Source organism: Arctopsyche grandis, chromosome 9 (genome assembly GCF_051622035.1).
Source record: "Arctopsyche grandis isolate Sample6627 chromosome 9, ASM5162203v2, whole genome shotgun sequence".
Classification (NCBI taxonomy): Eukaryota; Metazoa; Arthropoda; class Insecta; order Trichoptera; family Hydropsychidae; genus Arctopsyche; species Arctopsyche grandis.
Genome location: NC_135363.1, coordinates 24,298,576 through 24,321,650, shown reverse-complemented (window position 1 = coordinate 24,321,650; position 23,075 = coordinate 24,298,576). Strand labels below are relative to the sequence as shown.

At 36.1% G+C, this 23,075-nt stretch overlaps 2 protein-coding genes across 3 annotated transcripts in view; one reads left to right on the top strand and one right to left on the bottom strand.

Annotated features, from left to right (window-relative positions):
- LOC143916886 (armadillo-like helical domain-containing protein 3) overlaps nucleotides 1–6,705 on the bottom strand; it is a 10,334-nt gene extending 3,629 nt beyond the window's left edge. Inside the window, exons 1-7 of one of the 2 annotated variants that reach the window (XM_077438146.1) lie at nucleotides 4,718–6,705; nucleotides 3,336–3,608; nucleotides 3,093–3,253; nucleotides 2,848–3,015; nucleotides 2,649–2,760; nucleotides 2,386–2,568; nucleotides 2,177–2,312 (exon numbers count right to left, since the gene is read on the bottom strand). In XM_077438146.1, the coding sequence (XP_077294272.1) occupies nucleotides 2,177–2,312; nucleotides 2,386–2,568; nucleotides 2,649–2,760; nucleotides 2,848–3,015; nucleotides 3,093–3,253; nucleotides 3,336–3,608; nucleotides 4,718–4,800 (1,116 nt within the window). In that variant the 5' untranslated portion in view covers nucleotides 4,801–6,705. Of the gene's footprint in view, nucleotides 1–2,176; nucleotides 2,313–2,385; nucleotides 2,569–2,648; nucleotides 2,761–2,847; nucleotides 3,016–3,092; nucleotides 3,254–3,335; nucleotides 3,609–4,514 lie in introns of both variants that reach the window. The other variant, XM_077438147.1, reaches the window with a different exon arrangement.
- On the top strand, nucleotides 6,155–23,075 carry LOC143916885 (uncharacterized). The gene is made up of 17 exons (XM_077438145.1): nucleotides 6,155–6,778; nucleotides 9,779–9,944; nucleotides 10,036–10,467; nucleotides 10,557–10,699; nucleotides 10,810–10,897; nucleotides 11,065–11,142; nucleotides 13,378–13,461; nucleotides 14,117–14,362; nucleotides 14,440–14,654; nucleotides 14,739–14,935; nucleotides 18,129–18,189; nucleotides 18,266–18,490; nucleotides 19,144–19,367; nucleotides 19,472–19,615; nucleotides 19,698–19,854; nucleotides 21,296–21,499; nucleotides 22,770–23,075. The coding sequence occupies exons 1-17, from the start codon at nucleotides 6,385–6,387 to the stop codon at nucleotides 22,931–22,933; spliced, it is 3,222 nt and encodes a 1,073-aa protein (XP_077294271.1). The 5' UTR covers nucleotides 6,155–6,384; the 3' UTR covers nucleotides 22,934–23,075.

Sequence of the window (23,075 nt, the reverse complement as noted above, 5' to 3'; positions counted from 1 at the left end):
GCCCCATGAGGCTCAAAAGGGGGCGCCACAAGGGGCGCAGCCCCATGGGGCCCCGAAGGGGGCCCGGGGGGCCCAGCCTCATGGGGCGCAGCCCCATGGGGCTCAAAAGGGGGCGCCACAAGGGGCGCAGCCCCGTGGGGCCCCGAAGGGGGCCCGGGGGGCCCAGCCTCATGGGGCGCAGCCCCATGGGGCTCAAAAGGGGGCGCCACAAGGGGCGCAGCCCCGTGGGGCCCCGAAGGGGGCCCGGGGGGCCCAGCCTCATGGGGCGCAGCCCCATGGGGCTCAAAAGGGGGCGCCACAAGGGGCGCAGCCCCGTGGGGGCCCGGGGGGCCTAGCCTCATGGGGCGCAGCCCCATGGGGCTCAAAAGGGGGTGCCACAAGGGGCGCAGCCCCGTGAAGCCCCGAAGGGGGCGCGGGGGGCCCAGCCTCATGGGGCGCAGCCCCATGGGGCTCAAAAGGGGGCGCCACAAGGGGCGCAGCCCCGTGGGGCCCCGAAGGGGGCCCGGGGGGCCCAGCCTCATGGGGCGCAAGCCCTAATAGGCATTAACTAAGGGGGCGAAGCCCTAGACGGCAATTAATCATGGGGGCGCGGAGGGGCGAAGCCCTAAAAGGCAACTGATCATGGGGGCGAAGCCTTAGACGGCATTTAATCATGGGGGCGCGGAGGGGCGAAGCCCTAAAAGGCATTAACTAAGGGGGGCAAAGCCCTAAACGGCAATTAATCTTGGGGGCGCGGGGGGCGAAGCCCTAAAAGGCAACTGATCATGGGGGCGAAGCCTTAGACGGCATTTAATCATGGGGGCGCGGAGGGGCGAAGCCCTAAAAGGCATTAACTAAGGGGGGCGAAGCCCTAAACGGCAATTAATCTTGGGGGCGTGGGGGGCGAAGCCCTAAAAGGCAACTGATCATGGGAGCGAAGCCTTAGACGGCATTTAATCATGGGGGCGCGGAGGGGCGAAGCCCTAAAAGGCATTAACTAAGGGGGGCGAAGCCCTAAACGGCAATTAATCTTGGGGGCGCGGGGGGCGAAGCCCTAAAAGGCATTAACTAAGGGGGGCGAAGCCCTAGACGGCATTTAATCATGGGGGTGCGGAGGGGCGAAGCCCTAAAAGGCATTAACTAAGGGGGGCGAAGCCCTAAACGGCAATTGCTCATGGGGCGTGGAGGGGCGAAGCCCTAGAAGGCAAAGGCTCAGGGGGGCGCCGAGGGCGAAGCCCTAGAAGGCAAAAAAAAATTTTGATTTTTTTTTTTGATTTTTTAAAGTTTTTTTTTTAATTTTTTTTTATTTTTTTTTTTTATTTATTTTTTTTTTTTTTATTTATTTTTTTAATTTTTAAATTTTTTTTTAATTTTTTTTTTTTTTCATTAAATTAGCTTAGTCATGTTTAAGCGGTTTATATTATAAACACTGAGCGAAGCCGGGTAATACAGCTAGTTAAAAATAAAACGAAGTCTTGAATGATGAATTGAACATATACATATTAACTATAAAAAGATAATATCATAGTCTCGTTGATTATTTTACATATATAAAAAAATATTTGTAACTGAACGAAAAATAAAAATTAAGAATTAAAAAATTCTGTACTTTGTGAATACATTGAGATTAAACTGGTTGGTACATATTTTATTTATTTATATGTGATAGGATAGTGTGTTAATTCGTCACGATGCGTTTAATTGAGTTTTCGAATAATTCTTGCGTAAAAAATAACGTTTTTGTACGTACGAATTGTTCCGTGAGCGTTTTGTCCTGTGAGCCATTTATCTGTAAGCAATATGTCGTTGAGTGTTAGGTCCGTGAGCGATTTGTTGTGACACCCATGGCGATGTGTATACCGGCAGAAACATAAGTTTTAAATAGTTGGGTGACTATTTCGATACTAATAATAATCTTTGTTGATGATTCGAGTACCAACGTGGATTCGAAGAATGTCTTGAGTGATATTGAGATTTGTTATGATTTGATTTAAATTTATGCTGGCTTTTTTATTTCGTAAATGTTTTACTTTTTATATTAAAATATAAAGTAATTATGCCTATTTATGCCTACATATGTACCATGTAATAAAACTGAACAATATTCACTGCTGGCAAGTCGATGTTTCTGCGATTTGTTTCCAATACATACACAAGTTATTAATAGATAATACTTCATGAACTAAAATATATATACCTGATTGTGTGATAAGGTGTTGACTGGTGACGGAGGAGCACTGGGTCGATCGCTTTGCGTATGCGCTAAAGTAGTCATGAAGTTTCTGTTGAGATGTGCCGCTTCATATAAAGCCAACAATACAGCATTGTTTGCTCTGAAAACAAATACATTGTATGATGCTAAAGATTCAATAATTTGAATAAATGGGGCATAAACATTCAGACAACCTAATTTGATGTGTCTTGCCAGTGTTCACATCGTCGCCGCTTAAAAACATCCCGCCAACCATGGACGTGAGTGAACTGAGCCAACCTCCACCTCCACTTCCAGTATTTCCTTCATTTCCGGCTCTTTCTCGGCCGTATCGAGAGCAAAAGCCTCCGAGAGCTGAAGTTATCACTTGACCGTACCTTTAAGAATAATTATAAAATGATAAGAATTTTTAAGATAAGAATTATAAAACGGTATTCAAAATGAAGATAAAGTTTACCCATTTAAAGCCAATTCGTCATCTAAAATTGATAATTTTACAATGTAAGGATTCGCCGCATCGTCTTTTTTGTAGTTGACTAATATTGTCAAAAGCAAAACAGCATCATGACCTAAATATAGTAATAGTAAATTATTCAAAGTAACAATTGTCAAAATATAACAATAGATCTTCATTGTGTTCTATTGAATAAGCTAACCATGAACCTGTCTCTCAGCTGTAGTCGATAATAACTTAAATAAAGCTTCGAATAAAGAAGTAATCATAAAATATTCTAAAAGTGGATTATCGTTGACTTCTTCTTTTCCAGTGACAATGACCAGTAAAAGTTTTAACACATGCGTTTTTAAGCTATCCGGAGCGTCACCTAAAAAGCAACAGTTATGTTATATTGAAATACAAATAAAAAAAAGTCACCCAATTTCATTAGAAATTAACGCAAACCGGATAAAAAGTCATTGCAAGAATTGAGAAATTGTTGCATAACTACTTCGGCTGCATTTAATCCTATCAAAGTATTAATAATATCCGATCCAGATTCCAAATTCATTTTTCGGTAAACGGCACTGGCGAGAGCACTCAGCGTTTGAAGCGAGTAAACAATCCTAAAGAAAATATAACATTTAAATCGAACTACATACATACATAGTGAAAGTATTCGAAATTGAAAATTTGCCAAATTCTCACCTGAGCTGATGTTCTTGATTGAGTGTGTCGACGCATTTTGAAAATAGCAGATTTATATTGTCTTTCAAATTCGACAACTGATCCGGATTCAACTTTTGTATTTCGGCTTCTAGTTGTATGACTTTGGGTTTCAGTAAAAATAGCTCGTCCCAAAAGGTCGGATTGTTAGACGTCAGATCTTCACCGCGGAAAAAAGATTCATATATTTGAACTACTTTTTCTTTTAGTTGTCTTTTAGAGCCGGATCCGCTTCTTTTTCTAGTTGCCATACTTCTACAACCAAGGAAACAAATGTTTGCACAATTGAAATCTAATATTTAATTACTTTTACAAATTGTGGGCCTAAAATTCATATTGACTCTTAAAAATGACATTAAAAATATATAAACCAATGTCGTTTTTTTTTTTTTGATTATTTGTCTTATTTTATTTAATACTAATGGTTTCACTCGATATTTGTAATATAAACCGCTTAAACATGGCTAATCTAATAGTAAACATTTTATTAAATTAATTGAATAGTTTTATTTCAATTAAATTTATTTGAATATTCATTTGTTTCTTCATTAAATTTAACCAAAACTTACATACATACACACAAAGTCTGTTTTGAAATTATATATTAGATCTAAAAAGTGCACTTGAAACTAAAAGGAATAAAATGAATCAAGGTTTATGTTTTGATCACTTTTGTCCTCATTTTTTTATTAAAGTTTTTCATATAAAATGCAATTGAACTGAAGAGAAATCTCATCTGAAAGTGCCTGCTTTTTGAGCCATCACTAGAGATAAAAAAGTCAATTTTTTCTGAGGTTATCGAGTATTGAAATATAGATAAGATTCAAATATAGGATCCAAAATAAGTTCCGGTTCTATTCCAGCTTTGCAAAACTGAAATATTATAGCATTTAAAAAAATAATTGCATCATTTAAAATCCATTTTAAACAATAGAAAGTTCATTATAAATTGGTCAATTAAAATTTGAATTGATTTAGGTTAGGATAACATAATATTGTCAATTCCATTGAAACAAAATTTCAGCATAAAATGATTTTAATATTAGGTTGGTAAGGGTTGGTAATTATCGTAAAGCAGGGAGTGACTTTATCTGCTCGCTAGATAATTAAAACAATTGAGTGAAATTCAAAAAAAAATATGGTACGAAACAATAGACATACAGTTAGATGTGAACCGAAGGAAGGGCGGCAATTTGAAAAAGGGTCATCGAGGTCAGGGGGCGAAAACGGGGCGAAAATGAGCCGAGCGAAAGAACGAGCGACGTTGACAGGTGGGGCCGTGTCAGGGGCAGGAGTAGCGCAGTGTTTTGTAGCGCATCGCATTCGAGTGCGACTGCCATTTGGCACTAGGCAGGGGTACTTACTCGCGGTCGGCGGGCGGAGGCGACGCCTGCGCGTTTGCCGCCTCAGTTTCGATGATGAGGGGAACCAAGTTGCGAGTCCGCATCCTCGGAACTGGAAGGTCTTCCGACCGTCGATCGTCGATCCTCGACTGAACGCTCGATCCATTCTTATTTGGAACGATGCAATTGGAACGACTCTCAAACACTTGAACAAACACTCATTTCAATGCTGATTCTCAACATTGTCGATGCTTTTCGACTCCATTCAAGTCACGTAATCTCAATATTAGGAAGGGTATTTTTAGATTTAAGTTGACATCGCTAAATCTGGAGACCGTCTGAACCAGCGCTGCAAAACTTTTCACTTTCCTCGATATTTTGGTAATGTATGTAAATGCAACTGTCGAAAAATCCAATTAATTTCAATCAATAGGTTCTGGTAAACGGGCTACATCCCAAATGTGAATCGTTACCAAGATAACCGCCGCTACGAAAATCGCTCACGTGGAACTTTTGTCGCACGAAAATTCGTCGCACATGAAAATTGCCGTACATAAAACTGCCCAAATATTGCTCAGCAAATGCTTTTTTATACGAGATTTGGGCAGTTTTCTGTACGGCAATTTTCCTGTGTGACGAATTTTCGTGCGACAGGAGATCCACGCGAGCAGCTATCCTGGTAGCGATTCACATTTGGGATGTAATCACTGAACCAAAGTTCTATGGCGTCATAAGTTTTCTGATTTATCTTTAGGAAGAATGGCGTGCATGTGAATTATTTTACGGTATCTTCTTAAAAAGTTAACTAATCTATTAAAATATCAGAAATATGCTCAAAAAATGGCGTTTGGATTTTGAAAGACAACAATATTTAAGAGAGTAATCCAGTTGATTGGCCACGTTTACACTACCGATATCTACACTAGATCCAACCGATATTTAGGAATTTTTCCATATCCAGTTCCCATATTGCAAACTGTGGTTGCTATTTAGGAACTGGGTATGGAAAAATTCCTAAATATCGGGTGGATCGGGTGTAGATATCGGTAGTGTAAACGTAGCCATTAGCGTCGAATTATAGACATCGATCTGCATACTTAGTTTGACTGTTCATTTAGAACGTTCCAACTTTTTATCACTCAAATATAATGTTTGCTTAGCAAACGAGAAATACTAACTCGTCTTAAACAAAAATTGTAATCTACTCTTCATTTAATAAAAATTCCCACACACGTAGAATTTTTTTTTATTCGTTGTCCTCGTTTAGATGATTATGTAAAGTGCCTTTCTTTTTTCCAATTTTAAAATATTTTTTCGTTTAAATTATTTAAAATCGCAGTACATTTGAGCATGCACACAATGCATGGGCTTTATTTTATTTACGTTGCACGGCACACCGTTTGCAAAACTCTGAGCTGGGTTGGTTGTCGTTGTTTTGAAAATTGCAACAATATTTTCGCACTCAATAGCCGACCCATTTAAAGTCGGAATACGCACAACGGAAATCACCAGCGAACATGTGAGGTGAGACGCGGAATCGAAAAAAATGAAAAATATTATGGCCGAGTTTAGTTTAGTTAGGAGTGGCACCACTGTCGTGCTTCTACGAATTGGTATTGCGGTCTGTGTCGCGGCGAAGGTTGGTGGTGTTGCGTTCGCAGTGTCGGTGTCCGAGGTCGAGGAATAAGATGGGCAGCCGCAAGGAGAAGAAGCGGAAGCGCCGCGCGTCGGACTCTTCGTCGTCGTCGAGCTCGTCGGGGTCTTCGTCCAGCTCGAGCAGCTCCTCCTCCAGCAGCAGCTCTGACAGCGGACAGCGGCGGCGGCAGAAGCGCGCCGCTCGCAAACGTCAGCTGCAGCTGCAGCTCGAGCTGAGGCACGTGCAGCGGCTGCAGCTCCAACAGCAGCAGCGACTGCTCATGCAACAGCAGCAGCAGCAACAGCAACAGCAACAGCAACAACAACAGCAACAGCAACAACACCTGCAGCCCGTCGAACAACTTGTCGAAACCGATAGCGGAAAACGCAAACACAAACGGCGCGACAAGAAGAAGAAGCACAAGCGAGACAAACGCACTCCCTCTGGTACTATTTTCATATCGCCGTCTCCCTCTCTCCTCCCCTCTCCTTTCCTCACATGTGCACTTGCACTTGTCAACACTAGCACAGACACCACTCTCTTTCTATTTTAGGTTATGTCTTCGAATGAGTTTCATTGCGCGCCTTCAAAAGCGCATTTCAACTGTCATCGATATTCAATTAGAGAATATGCTTCAATTTGCATAATTCAATTTGAGTTGGCGTTTGGCGATTTGCTTAGTGTTAATGTTCAGGGCACACTTTCTTTAATGACTAAAGGTTCAGTTGCCGAGTATATTCGGATATATCCACTTGCTTAGAATTTGCCTTGACCGTTTGTACCGCTGTAAGTGACAGCATGTACGTTTTTCTTAAGACTGGCCGCGCACTAGGCAGCCAATCTAACATACGGTGGCTCATTGGAGCCCGCGCACTAGGCAGCCAAGAATTCCTGGCTGCGGCAGCCAATGGATCGCGTACGATTGCACGGCAGCCAGCTGGCTGCACGCAGCCAGAGCCTGCAAGGTAGAATGTATGTGGCTAGTATGTGGCTGCCTTCAGTCTCCGCGCACTTGACGTAGCAGCCAGAAGTTTTACGCCGCGGATAGCGAATAGAATCCCAGAGACTGTGTGACCTTTCAAGGATTATCTGTTAACGGATTAAATCGTAAGGCAATATGGGATATGTCTTCAGAAGAATATAGTGATCGAGATGTGAAAAGACGAAGATGGTAGGAAATCACAAATACAAAGTGTGAGGAAAGCTTGGTTTTATTAATCTTACATATATGTTTACCATCGATGGCACCGATGCAATTGGGAAAATTTGCATTTTTATTGAAACCATTTGCTATCTCAATCCATCTTTCTCCATTCAATTCTGGAAACGCTGTTTGTTTGAATGAATGAATCCAAAATCTTCTCTTTGCTTTGCGTTTCTTACGAAACAAGAGGTAAAGAATTATTTCTTCTACGCTTGACGGAAAGGTGACTACTGGCCGTCGACTCTGGCTGCCGAAACTGGCTGCTCAATATTTTGGCTGCGGCAGCCTGGCTGCCTAGTGCGCGGCCAGCCTAAGTTTTTACCTACAGTGGACCACCTATACATTTCTTTAAATATGGGGAATCACTGTCAATGCAAGGATTAACCTTTCCACCGCGTACGACTACTATACATGTCCTAGCGAACATGCCCTCAGCGCGCGAGACACGCATAGATGTCTTAGAAGTTCCAACCTGTATAAGAGCCGTCTATTGTGTTAAAATTTTATAACTTGGTTGAAAATATTACTAAATGTATACTTTACCAAATTCAATAGATGGCAGTAGTCAAAAAAAATAAATATAGGTTGTAAAATTCAAAAAAATATTACAACCTATATTTATAGTCGAAAACGCGATAACAAAATCCGCAAAAAAGCAGCCGCGTACAGGGCATGTTCGCTAAATTTGGTGACGCGGGCAAAGGGTTAACCGTTTGAGTGCTGACGTCTTTTCTGTTGAAAGCCCGCCACGATGAAAATTTCCAACTAGAATTATTTAGAAATCCAATAGAAAACAGGTATAAAAATTGTAGCTAATCCAAACAAACCCTAGATAACTACCTGCGAGGATTTCGAGTTTTGTAAAGGTGTGTTTAGACTCTCTAGTATATCTATTTGCGTTTTCTGTAATTTAACATTCTGGCTCGTCACGGAGACCGCTTGCAACAATATAATATAAACAAAAAAAGTCTATTTAGTAATGAATGTATTTTTTCAAAACTAGTTCCATCTTCTTCATTGTTGTTACAATGTAATGCTCATAATCTAAATGCCAAGCCACAATCTAAAATACTCGGCAGTTAGGAATTTCCATCGAGAGATTCTGCTATGGTTATAAATTCAGAAATTCCAGCGTAAATCAGTCTTTATAAACATTGACACGGATTACACGACCCATATTCAATACATTTTTTTTCAATGCTATCTGGAAAGACAACGGGTAGTATTCTTGTTTACTTTGTACGTGCTTAAAATATAACGCCTATCGGCGTTTTTCAAGCCCATGAACTTGTTGGCAAAACGCCGATTGGCGTTGGTCAGCATTCAAAGTTCAGGGTTAACTTGGAAGACCATGACTCTACTATGATGTTTTTAAAAATTACACAATCTCTCAGTACTTTAGTAATGAAAACAAAATAAGGGGAAAAATGACGGTAATTTTATCAGCCTGGCATTTGACGTAAGATCTAACATGGTATCTATATTGTGCAATTCTCTGCAATTACCGTCAGAAATACTCCAGACACATTGGTGGAGATGCAAAACGAATTTTTGCAATTACGTTGTAAATAATCCGCGACTTACACAAAATGAGGGAGAAATGACAGTAATTGAATCGGTTTAGGTCGAAATCACACAGAGAGGCACGCGACATGTAGTTTTTTTTTTTAGATACTTTTAAACATGCGAAAAAATGTAGCATCCCCAGCACATATTCATGGCACACAGTCCCAAAAATCCCCCTGGAGTGTTTTCGGTGATATTTTGTCCTTGTATTGATATAAGCTTGACATTGATTGATAACGGCTAATTTCATATTTGAAGAAATGTAAGATTAACTTGTCGAAATAATAAGATCGTACGAATTAACAATGAACTGGGAACGCCCTTGACTCAAAGCCAAGACGCGTGCTTTGCCATTCATCTCTTGTGTGTTTTCACCCTTATATGTACTTCACCTTTTTAATTTTTAATGTAAAAATAATTAACATCAGTGAGAAATCTTTGGTTTTCCATAACTATTATTGAATTGAATCTAAATTTTTTTATTTTTATCTGCAGTAGATTAGTATTTTTTTCAGTATCAATAATGAATGATAAGCAATTTTGAATAATCGTGCTTGAATTTTAATATCAAATATTGTGGCTGCTAAAAATATAATCTAATCTCCAATAATAAAAAAAAAAAAAAAATTCTATTAAAAGCAGTTACATTAAAATTGTAAATGTATAATTTTTTCAGAACTCGATGTGGACAAATTGGAAAGTGAGATTAAAAAGAGTCACAAGATCAAAAGTGTTTGCATGGAAAATAAATCCCACGTCAATGCTTCACCAGAATATGTAGATAACGCTTATGAAGATGAGAAGCTTCACAAAAAGAAAAAGGCACCCGTTGATGAATTAAGGTGATTGTTGTTCTATTTCACATCCAATTATAGATTGTAAATTTTATTCGTCTTTGTTAATTTTTTGTTAAATATATATATATGTCAATAGAGAGGTCCCCGGTGATTATCACGATTCGAGAGATTTGCGCAAAGATCAACAAAAGCAATACAACGATCTGAGACAACCGCCCGAAAGGGAATTTGAACCAGAACGACAGCACTATGGAAATAGATCTCACGAAAAATACCCTTCAAATCGACCCCACCAGAAATACGATCAAGAAAATTTTCATAATGAAAAACCACGCAATAACGATAAAGAATATTACAGGGATGATAGAGATAGTAAAAATCATAGGGATAATAACCAAAACAGAAATTATAACAATAATAATCAAAAACGAAACTACCCAGAACGGAATGCTCGCGAAAATGACGACTGGCCGGCTCGACAAGGACCGTCTCATTACGATAAAGATCCTAATTATCGTAGAAATAACGATAATCAAAAGGACAGAATTGACGATTCGAGAGGAAATAGGCAAGTTATATATTGTAATATAAAAATTGCTAGTGTTTTTTTTTTTTGTTGTTGATTGGTCTGATTCTAATGCATCGGTTATTTTTTAGGTACGACAACAAAGATATTAGAGAAGGGGGTAATCGTTTTGACGATAATTCTGGATACTCAAAGCCTCGTCAGAATAACTTTGAACAACGTTCCAACTCATATAACAGAAGAGACGATGATAACGATCAAAGAAGTAACGGTGGTATGATTTTTGAAGTTTATTGCTGGATCCAGAGTTTTGATAGGACACTGCAACATATGATGCAAAGTTCAAAATTTTGTTTCCAACTGATTCGAGTTTTTTATTTGTAGATTTTCGACCACCGAATGAACCTAGAAGAAATCAGGTCAGAGATCAACATCAACGAGATGATTTTTCCAGAAGTCAACCAAAGAATGAGTTAGTATTAATTGAAATGGATGAGTGATTTTATTTTACATTATATTATATTATAGTTGTTAAAATATTGCAGCTCTTCATTATTATTTTTAACATGAAATTGTAGGGTTGAGTTGTTTCAGGCGATGTATGTTTGTTTTTTTGTTATGAAAATATAATATTTATAGGAGCAGATATGACGAAAGACATGTACAAGAACGTGATGTACCGATGAGGGGAGATCCCGGTCCTTCGACTTCTAAAGGGTTTGTATATGATTATATTTTGTAATACTTTGCTCACTTTTCAGTAAGTGATTTGTTTCCAATTTCTGTATATAATAAGTATAGCACAGCTTCTGTATGAAAAAAAATATTGATATTTCATCGACATATCTAATTGTTAATGTTGTTTTGTTGTTAAATATGCATAATATATCCAGTATACTCAAATAATAATATACTTACACAATGCTTACTGCTTCTTATTAGCAAGTTGATTTAACAAAATGCCCATTTGTTTGTAGTTTTTGGCAGGCGTGTTAAATTGTATTTTATTTGTTTTACAGTGCCTCTGAGTTTACACTGAAACAGCTGTTGTTATGTATAAATGATTTTATACTTTATAATAGAATGGTACTTTGCCCAACCCTGAATATAAATAAACACTTGTCGCCCCTCGTGGACATGATTCATACATGAAACTGGCGTGAAAATAGGCGCAAATATATATATATATATATATATATCATGTATTAAGAGTGAAATGACTTCTTAGCGTGCCGATTTGTGGCGGTTATTTGCGCTGCAAATATAGAATGACGATTAAAGAAATTGTCAATATATTTTGAATTTGGAGTTGTGGATTTTCCCGACGTGTCTACGAATTAATAATACAGTAACTGAATCCAAATAAAACAGTTGTGATCATCAAACCATCGATGTAATATTTTCATTGTGCATACATGTGTGCTGTGTTGACGAGTTTATGATTATATAATCATTTCATTACATGCGAAAATGTAGAAAAAAAAGCTTTCCCGTATATATCTAGCTTATGCCGTTAATCACATAAGTGATTCGACTGATAAAAGACATATCTTGTATGGTAAAAACTTATATCAAGATCATATAATATATATAATATATAACTGAAGTACTCCACATTGTATGAAAGGTGCAACTTATTGTTTTTGTTGAAAATCATGTTTGCCAATTTATTTTTAATGGAAAGATTTGTATTTTGAGATGTTTGCGTTTTGAATAAGAGACATTGTTGATAAAATTGGAAAACCATGTCGGTATAAGATGTGAAAAATAATCTTAATCATACCGACAAAAATACAAGGAAACCCAGGAAAACATTACTAAATGATTGAGAACAAATTATTTACGTCAATATGCGAAATTTGTTGAAAGTGAAGATATAATCTAAGAATTGTGTTACTATTTAATAGTAATCACATTGAAGTTCGCAATTTAATAAAAAAAAAGGACAGTTTGAATTACACTTCGAATATAACATTGAAATGTGCTTGAAGGAGTTTTTTTTGCATTTTGGAAATGTGTATTTAACTGCAGAGATTGCCGACCTGGAAAAACTCAATATTGAGTAGTGATACTGATATTACAAGAATTTGATTCTGTTTTTGAAATGGTATTAGGTAGAATCCGTTGCTCTCATATCTTCTGGAATCGTCTTTGAGCATGTGATACTGTGCCTAAATCGGGCAGATAGTACAAGATGGAGATATGTAATGAATAGTTGGAGATTTTTGAAAACCTGTCGGATGCGATACTGTAGGTATTCAAGTAATAACTGCCTCCGTCGGCATAATTGTGCTGACGATATGTATTTTTGTGAAATGGATCGTTATGTGCAAACATGCGAAAATTAAAAAGGTCATCAATTTTAGGTTTGTAAGATTTTTAAGTGATCTGAATTTAAGATACATATCCTTCGAATGCTTAGGTGTTTTAGTTTGTAACTTGATCTAGTGACATTCCAAATGTTGTGTTCAAAATTTAAATAAAACATGCTTTCTATAAATAAAAAAAAAAAAAAAAAACTAATGGAAAGTTTACATTTTGTGAACATTTGTGAATTTGCTCGTAAATGGGAATGATTGATGTGTCGTAAGTTTGGACTAATTGTATCCCATTTGTGTTGATAATTTATTTATTTATTTAATGTTCATCAGTGTAAATTTACCATTATAATTTTCACTGTATACATATTTAAAGATATGGAGAAAAAAAAAAACATACATACATAAATGAAAGAATTAAATCGATGAAAAGTTTATGTATTTAATCATTCCTTTTAAATATTTTATATTGTAAGTTTTTTTTATTTGTGCGTACGTTTCATTTATTTATAGGCGCATTTTACCTGATTGTATTTAATATAAAATTGATTGATTAACAAAACTTGCATGAAATCAATCCGCCATTTAATATTTCATCGTCACCATTTTAATGTCTTTTAAATTTAATTTTTAGGAACGAAGACACAAGGAGACCTATTGATAGAGAGAAATTTAATCCGAGAGACCGAAAAGGTCAAGCTCCGTCCAATTTCCCAAGGTAGTGAGCATTTTAAATGGGAACGATTTAAACGTCCATTTTATACAATAAATGTGCATTTACAAAAAATTTTGTACAATAATGAATTTTCTGTACATTAAAAAAAAAATTGTGTGCATTTCTAAATGATGGATACCGATTGCTTTAGAAAGTTTGCTTTGATCATTGAAAAAAATATTTGCTACTTAAAAAGTGGATGAAATGTGCATTAAAATTACAGTTGAACTTTAGCGACAACGTCGTGAATACCAAAATACGAGACAACGTTAGGTTAGGTTTTATTTATTTATGGTTTGGTTAGGTTAAGTTAGGGTTGATTACATTTCACTAGTGAAAAACACTTGACAGTTGACAATTGTCAATAGCGGAAGACTGCAACGTTGCCACTTTTTGTATCTATTCTAATGCTAAAATCTATTTTTTCGAACGGTCGTTTCATATTTTTTAATGGTCACTACAATGCCAAAATATTTTATTTGATGCACAATACGAGATTGTTTAATGCACCAAAAATAATGCCAATTTTTAATGCACAAACATTTTTTTTAAGGTACAAAGTATTTTTCTCAATCTGCAGTTAAATCGTATCCATTTTAAATCATTAACTCAATTTGATCTTACGAGAATCTATGTAATAACATATATATGTTTGTAGAGATCAACCACATGGAGGAAGAAGACCTAGTCCGCCAAGCTCTAAATGGGATGAGAATAAACCATATGAATGGGGCAAAAATGATGCTAAAGGTTCCACTAATAAACCAGTGCCGGAAAAAACCGAGAAAGATAAACCTAATTTCGGCTTATCGGGAAAACTCACCGAAGACACAAACATGGTTAATGGAGTCGTTATCAAATATTCTGAACCGCCCGAAGCCAGGCAACCAAAAAGACGATGGCGGTAATTGTTTTAAATATATTACTATTTATGTTATACCGTATAAAGACTTTATTTTATGACTATTTTCTATTTTGCAGATTTTATCCATTCAAGGAAGACAAAGCTTTACCTATTCTTTACATTCACCGTCAGTCTTTCTTTTTGCTGGGAAGAGATCGAGCGATCGCAGATATTCCATTGGATCACCCTTCTATATCGAAACAGCATGCAGTTTTGCAATATAGGTTGATTCCATTCAAAAGAGAAGACGGCTCGACTGGAAAACGGGTCCGGCCTTATATCATAGATCTCGGTTTGTATTGTTATACCAATTATACTCACACATCGAAAATGTTTGTTTTTTTTTTCAAATTTATTTTATCGTTTTACGTTACAGGTTCCTCTAACGGTACATTTGTTAACAATAAGCAAATCGATCCGTCGAAATATGTCGAGCTTTTGGAACGGGATGTTGTCAAGTTTGGCTTCAGTCAAAGGGAATATGTTTTGTTGCATGAAAATAGCAAGGATGATGATGATGATGACGTAAAGCCGAATATAAAAGTTGAAGAGAGTGAGAACAATGTTGCGGAAGTGAAGCAGGAACCTGATGATTGATTAATTTATATGTTGTATAATTTGTAATGTGCAATGCTTTAACTTTGATTATCTGAATGAAATATATATATATATAGTTCAGAGACTCTTAAATATTTATTTTATTTTCTTCACCCCTCTTTATATACCTTTACATGCATACATATTATGAATTCATTTATTTATAGATTTATATCTTATCATGAGAATTGGTAATTATATATGTAAGTTGGGGATCTATGTACATATGAGTACAATTATTTCACAGTAGACTTTAATTTCATTGTCTATTTCAATAGTTCAGCTTTACATGTGTACATATGTATGTATGTACTGAGCAACAAAAAAATTACCGAAACGGAAATTTGAATCTTTACAAAGTTTGACCTACTAAATTCGAATATGACAATGATTTTTGTTGGCTTTCTCTCGTTTAAAAAAATGGGCAATTTTCATAATAAATATAAACGTTATAAAGTGAAAAATAAGCGAAATTTGCTCAATATTACGGAAAAAAAAATATTTTTGACCTAAAATTTGCTACATAGATAATAAAGTATTTAAAAAAAAAGAAAAAACGTCTGACTATCGATTTCAATACTTGCTTTTGGCACAGCAATAATAGACGGCAAAAGCCAAAAATCCGTAAAACAAGTGTTGTACCCGATGAAATATCGCATTTTGATTTCTAAATGCTTTTTATTATTACGAAATTATGTTCATAATACACCTTATATCTATTTTAATTTTATTTAGCTACTGATCTACTGATCATTTTCTATTTTACAATTTTAACTTAATTTTGTTAGTAATCATAGTATATTATTATTATAATGTTAATGTACAGCATAATAGGAAAAAGAGCTTAAAAAACTATTTACAAAAATATCGCATATTAAGTTATTAAATAAAAAAAATTAAAATAAATGTATTGGTCCTGTGTTCGATCGGCACGCGGTCAAACTTTTTTCAAATACCTTTTAATTATATTTCTGTCTGTTGATTTTTCAATAAATAAAATATTTATATATAATTGTTTAATATGTAAAAAGTGGTAAAAACTACCTACCTACATATAAACAATATAAAACTCAAATAGAAAAATTAATTAATTAATTAAATAAATTTTCAATAGATTGCGCTAAATGCTCAGGGACTTCTATTAGCCCAGAGGAAACATTGGTAGCAAACATAGTATATAAAAGTTTTTTTCTTTCGTAATTACTGATTTAGCTGTGACGTACATATGTATGAAATGAAATGACTGTTATAGTACGACGAGCGTTATCTCTCACACACACACACACACATACAGACAGACAGAATAGCTATATTATATATATGATTGCTCATATTTTTAATTTTAAACGCTCATCTCTTAAACGAGAGTAAGCCAACAAAAAATATTTTCATATTCGTATTCAGTGGGTCAAACTTAGTAAAGATTGATTGAAGTTTCCGCTCTGGTAAGTAAAAAACATAATTTTTTATTGCTCAGTGCTATCAATCGATTGATTGTAAAGAGTTTTATTACTTTTTTTTTAATTCGCTATCTTGTTACAATACAATATATTACAAATTTGTTACTTTCCACCTTATCTTTCGCATAATATATTCAATTTTATTTACATAATAACATAAGCCCAATGTAAACAATGCAATTTCTATTTGTGGTTACTATAATGATTATAAGTTGACAAATCGGCGTACAGTCAGAGCACGTCAGGGATTATTCAATGAACTTTGACTTTGTTTACCATTACGGTGAAAGTATTTATAAACAATCAATCGCTTTTAATATAAAGGACATCAGTTGAAAGCAAGGACTTCTGTCTGGTCTTCCGTCGGTGATTGATCGATCTTCATATCCATTGTCTCGGCAAAAGCAACAAATTGTAAGTTAAATCTACCATATAAAAATCATTTGTTCGCTATGCAAATCTACAGTTTTTAATATACATAGAATCACAAAATCTCGTGTTGTTGTAACTTGATAGTATGTACTTCTTTTTATTGGTTTTTACTTGTCTGAGTAGCTCCAAATAATTTAGCTAGTAATTTATGTATAAACAGGGCTGTGGAGTCGCTTCAAAATTTATCCAAGTATGACTTTAACCTTATGCTTTGACTCCGACTTCGACTTGAATAATTTTAGTAAGATAAAATTTTCTTGCCAATGCATATCGCATTAAAAGCGATTTCATGTAATTTAAATTCATGGTTTTTATAAAGAAATTAATCAATTTCAATCTATTTGTGAATCTACTTCAATAAAATTGGAGACTAATTGATACATAACGTAATACTATTAATTAAAGAAAATAATAAAAAAGCCTTGTAAAAAGAGTCGGTTCGGTGAACATTGGTCACAAAGCGCTTCCCCAAAAGTCACTAAAATCACTATAACAGAACATCTGACAGTCGAAAAGTCCATCATACTAACAATAACTATCATACTAACGAAAACTCGAGTGCCAAATATTCCGCATTCGCGGTTTTCATAGCAAAAATTTTCTTTGTGACTAATAATCCAATTACCAAAGAGTCAGAGTCGGTTGATTTTTTACGACTCCGACTTTAATTTCACAGCCCTACTTATAAATGTCATAGTAAATATTCCTCGTAATTCTTTGTTTTATAATATGTAGTAGAAATATACATACATAAATATTTATACGTACTCTATTTTAAACAAGTGTCTTTTTATTCTGAAATACCCTATAGTAATTGTATATTCAATCAACTTGAGATAAGTATATATTGCAGAAATACATTTAAAACGAATTAAATAATAATTGTCATTTCATAGTGCGACAAGTCTTTATCTTCTACTGAATGTGTTTGTTTTGGTAATATTTCAAAATACACCTGGACTTCCGAGGTAAATGCACTGAACCTTTAAACTTCCATAATGTCAATTTTGAAATTATTTGTGTATAAACGCTATTTAAAAATATATACACACACACACATACAATGTTTGCTCCAACTTATCATAAACCACTAATCAAACAATTGTACTGTGGAAACGAATGTGACGATACAAATTACAAAGACACGATTTTTTATAATGTTTAATTTCAGAAAAATGAAACTGATAAGACGCGCAATTTTCACATTGAAAAATGCAACAAAATTTTCAACTACGTCGACCGGATGCAACATGACTTCAAGTAATGTCATCAAAAAGGATCATCAATATGTGGCGCACAACTATCACCCGCTTCCTGTGGCTATATCTCGAGGAAAAGGTATGATTTGATATGAAAAATTCTGTATAAAAAATAAATCAAAATGAAATGTTTAATCTGTGTATAATATTTTAAGGAATCTACTTATGGGATGTCGAAGGCAATCGCTATTGGGATTTCCTGAGTGGTTACACTGCGGTCAACCATGGCCATTGTCATCCTAGACTCATGGCTGCTATGATGGATCAGATGAAAACTCTACATCACACTTCGAGAGCTTTTTACATCGATGCTCTCTCAGACTTTGCTGAAAAGCTCTGTAAAATGTTCTCGTACGATAAAATGCTACCTATGAATACGGGTAAAATTAATATTACTTATTCCAAATGAAAATCACGGCCATTAAATAAAAACTATAGTTTAGGTTCAGGCTATTCCGGATAATTTCTCTTTTTGGAAAAAATAGTTTTATAGGACGGGTTAAAGGTTTCGACCGTTTCCCGGCCTATGGAAACTCAGTTGAGTTTGAAAGAGGATCGTTTATTTTTGTTCAATTGTTACAATGGTTATTGTATGTACGAAGAGGTTGAGCTTCGGAGAAGTGATCTGGTTGAACTCCAGAGGTTCACACTGGCGTCTGGGGCTGCTGCGTGGCTTTGTATAAGGAAGTTCCAGGCGTGCCGTGTGCAGAGATGTCTTTGTTCTCAGGACACATGTGTTTGACCTATTTTCGAGGCTCGTGCTCTGGGGTCAGTGTGCCAGGACGTCGTTCGTTTGAGAATGCGAGCGTGCCATTGGGTTTCGGTCGTTTTTACGATCGAGTGATGAACTCTTTCTTCTGGAATGGTCGAAGGATCGTTGCCCTTGAGTTATGCGTGTTTTGTACAGGATCGATGATGAGATCACTGGTTTTGATTCGTATTAGCACAAGTCGTGCTAGATTCCCACAGTTTCAACAATATGATGGCGATTAATGTCACTTGATTTATTTACAGTCCAATTTTCTAATTCCAGGTGTTGAAGCGTGCGACACTGCTTGCAAGTTATCCAGAAAGTGGGGATATAGAGTGAAGGGCATTCCTCACAATCAGGCGAAGCTCATTTTCGCTGATGGAAACTTTTGGGGACGTTCTTTAGCTGCAATCTCATCGTCTACAGATCCCACTAGCTACGGCGGTTACGAGCCACTTATGCCAGGGTTCGAAAACGTACCTTACAACGACTTGGAATCCTTAGAAGTAAGTAAAATAAATGCAAAGTAAATAATCAATTGTAGGTACTCGATCACAGATGTTGCTCTTGCAAAATGTATGATGTTTAATATATTATTATTTTTTCCTAGAATGCATTGAAAGATCCAAACGTCTGTGGTTTTATGGTTGAACCAATTCAAGGAGAGGGTGGAGTTGTAATACCAAATGACGGTTACTTGAAAGGTGTAAGGGAACTATGCAATAAATATAACGTGCTTTGGATTGCAGATGAAGTAAACTATGCGAAATTATTTATATTTATGTATAATATGTAATAATGAGGAAATAATAAATAATGGAATGTAACTCTTCCAGATTCAGACTGGATTAGGAAGAGCTGGAAAGAAATTGTGTGTCGATCATGAGAATGTTAAGCCAGATGTCTTAGTACTTGGAAAATCACTATCTGGCGGTCTCTATCCGGTATCAGCAGTGCTTGCAAACGATCCTGTCATGGTTGTCATGACTGCGGGTATAAATATTTTATTTTTTTATTTTACATACATATATACCAGGAACAGAGAAATGTTATAATAATAGAAGCGCCCTTTCGAATACATTTCTTGTTTCGATACACGCGTACCGTTTCCATAACTACGCAATAGCAGTATGCGTATGCTAGCTGTCGCCATGACACTTTAATATACGATGTTAATTGAATAATATGTTACTTAAACGATCAACTTACTTATAAAAATGTATCCCATGTTGTTTTTTGTGTGTTTTTGAATGAATCGTGCAATTTTTAACGATGCACTTGCCCGTTGTCCTTGCCCAGAGAAGTTTTTATCGGACAAACGTCGAGCAACAAGCATCAAATACGACTGATGCTAAAATTATTTAGGAATGTCTGTGGACAATCGTCACTTGACAACAATACAACGCCTAAAGCCACTTCTATTATTATAACATTTCTCTGACCAAGAACGTCTGACAGCTAGACCTAGAGAAATGTTATAATAATAGAAGGGCCCTTACGAATAAATAAATTGTGTCAATATTACGCGGTACGTGTCCATAACTACGCTACAACACACCGAATACTATCCGATCAATTTATTTATAAAAATGTATCCCACGTTGTTTATTGTGTGTTTTTGAATGCATTGTGCAATTTTTAACGATGCTTGCCCATCTTGCGAGTAATATAAACAGATAGAGAAGTTTTAATCGGACATACGTCAAGCACCAAGCATCAAATATTCTGATGCTAAAATTATTTAGGAATGTCTGTGGACAATCGTCACTTGACAATAATATAATGCCTAAAGCCACTTCTATTAATATTACATTTCTCTGTATACATATGTATGTCGAACCAAAACGACTATTATAGTACGGCGAGCGTTATCTTACACAGACACACAGAATAGCGCTTTATATTTATGATATATTGGTGCTGGTTGGCTGTAGATGCAAGACATTCCCTACGTTGTATTTTATTATTCGATGTTAAAACTTTATCTGCTATTATTATAATGCTATTGTTTTTTATGATTTATGTTTAAATGCTAAAATTATTTAGGAATGTCTGTGGACAATCGTCACTTGACACAATATAACGCCTAATGCCACTTATATTATTATAACATTTCTCTGGCTAGATCCAATGCGCCTTCCTGGACAATTAATTACAAACATTTCAGCATTTTTATTACATAAATCGCTGTATTTCGAGAGGCTGAAGAACATGAAATTAACAATCAATTAATTAATGAATTAATCCATTGAGACATCTATGGATTTAGACTTGTACATATTTTTTTTTACATATTGTACATAAATCAAATTCAGATATTTGTGACATAAACGCAACCACCGAGCCATACTGCTGGATAAATACATATATCCAACGCTTTAAGTTTTATTTTCATATTGCCATATATGATTATTGAACGAGTATAAAATTTTAGGCACTCATGGTTCAACGTTCGGGGGAAACGCTCTCGGATCCCGAGTGGCTATGGAAGCCTTGGCAGTGATGGAAGATGAAAATTTTATCGAAAATTCCGAAAGAGTCGGAAAAGTGGTGCGGGAAAGACTAAATGCGATGGTTGGAAACGTCGTGCAAAGCGCTCGAGGAAAGGGACTGATGAATGCCGTAGATATCAACACAGGTAAACATTATTTAAAATATTATCAGAATTTTTACATACCCCAATGCGCCTTCCTGGCCAATTACCAACAATACAGCATTTTGATTACATAAATCGCTGAAAATTCACTGAAAAACTTTAAATTAACGAGACATCTATGAAATTAAACTTGTACATAAATCATAGTGGTGACATGGTAGTTAGGATGGTTTTTAGCCAATTTAATCCAGGAACCGTTTCAACAATGAAATCAGATAAATTGACAAACTCTGATAGGAAACGATAGACCTGGAGTCACAAATATCCATGTCTGATCAGCAGCATTACAGATAATATATTCCTTTCAATCGAGGTCAACTCACGGGGTCGAATTCGGCGACCTCTCGATGTTAGACAAAAACCCAACCACCGAGCCATGCTGCTGGCTATAAATAAGTTACCTAATACCTAATAAATAAGGGTGCCACTCTAGTATGCGGTCTACCGTCACATATCTACTTTAGTATGCGATCGACCTTCACATTTTTACTTTAATATGCGGTCTCACTGTCTCAGTTCTCGCGTGTGACAGTGAGACTGCATAATAACGACCCTAACTACCTAATCTTAAATTAATGGGGCCAACCCTAACTTAACCTAACCTAATCTGACCTTTAAATAAATAGGTGTTGGATGCTATGATATGTTTTTTTTTTGTGAAAATATTGATGAAATAAAACATACCTTAGCAGCCAACATCTATTTATTTAAGGGTCAGGTTAGGGTTGGCCCTATTCATTTAAGATTAGGTTGTTAGGGTCAGTATTTTCTTCGCTGCTGATGATATTGTTGCGTAGGGGTGGGTGGAGGATCCAAGTAAAAGGCCAAAGTCGTGTCACAGCACAGCATTTATTGATGATTAAGGATATACACACACCGCCAGTGGTCCGTCCAGTGTCTTGATATCGCCTAAGTACCGCCTTATATCGGGTCGGTCGCTCAAGGCATCCGGTTACTTCCCTATTGTTTGGGCATGTACCCGGATATGTATTCCCACGACACCCAGTCCCACGGTATCGCTGCTAGTTCTAAGAACTCCACGGGAATGCGACCGAGTACCTCTATCGCCGCTAAGTGCATTCATTGTTTAGCCGACTTGCACTTAAGCCTGTAGATAATCCTTGAAACCAATTATAACGGTCACACTGTCTCTGGGATGGTACTTGGCTATAAACAAGTCAATAAATAATAAAAGTTATAAATCGGGAAGGAATATAAACTAAAATATAAAATATAAATATATTTATTTCAGAGGCTATAGATCCATGGGAATTGAACGTTCGTCTTCAGAAAGCTGGATTACTCACAAAGTTGGCGCACAGCCGAACTCTCAGATTGATTCCGCCGTTGATCATCACCGAAACTCAGGTCAATAAAGCTATGGATATCATGGAAGCGACAATCAAATCCATATAATTAATTATATATTAATCTATGATACAAATGTACACATATTTACAACAACATAATGTTAAAAAAGCAAAGTGACTACCATTCAATACTACAAATACAGGGTTTTTGTAATAAATATATTATGTAAAATTAAACACGACTTGAT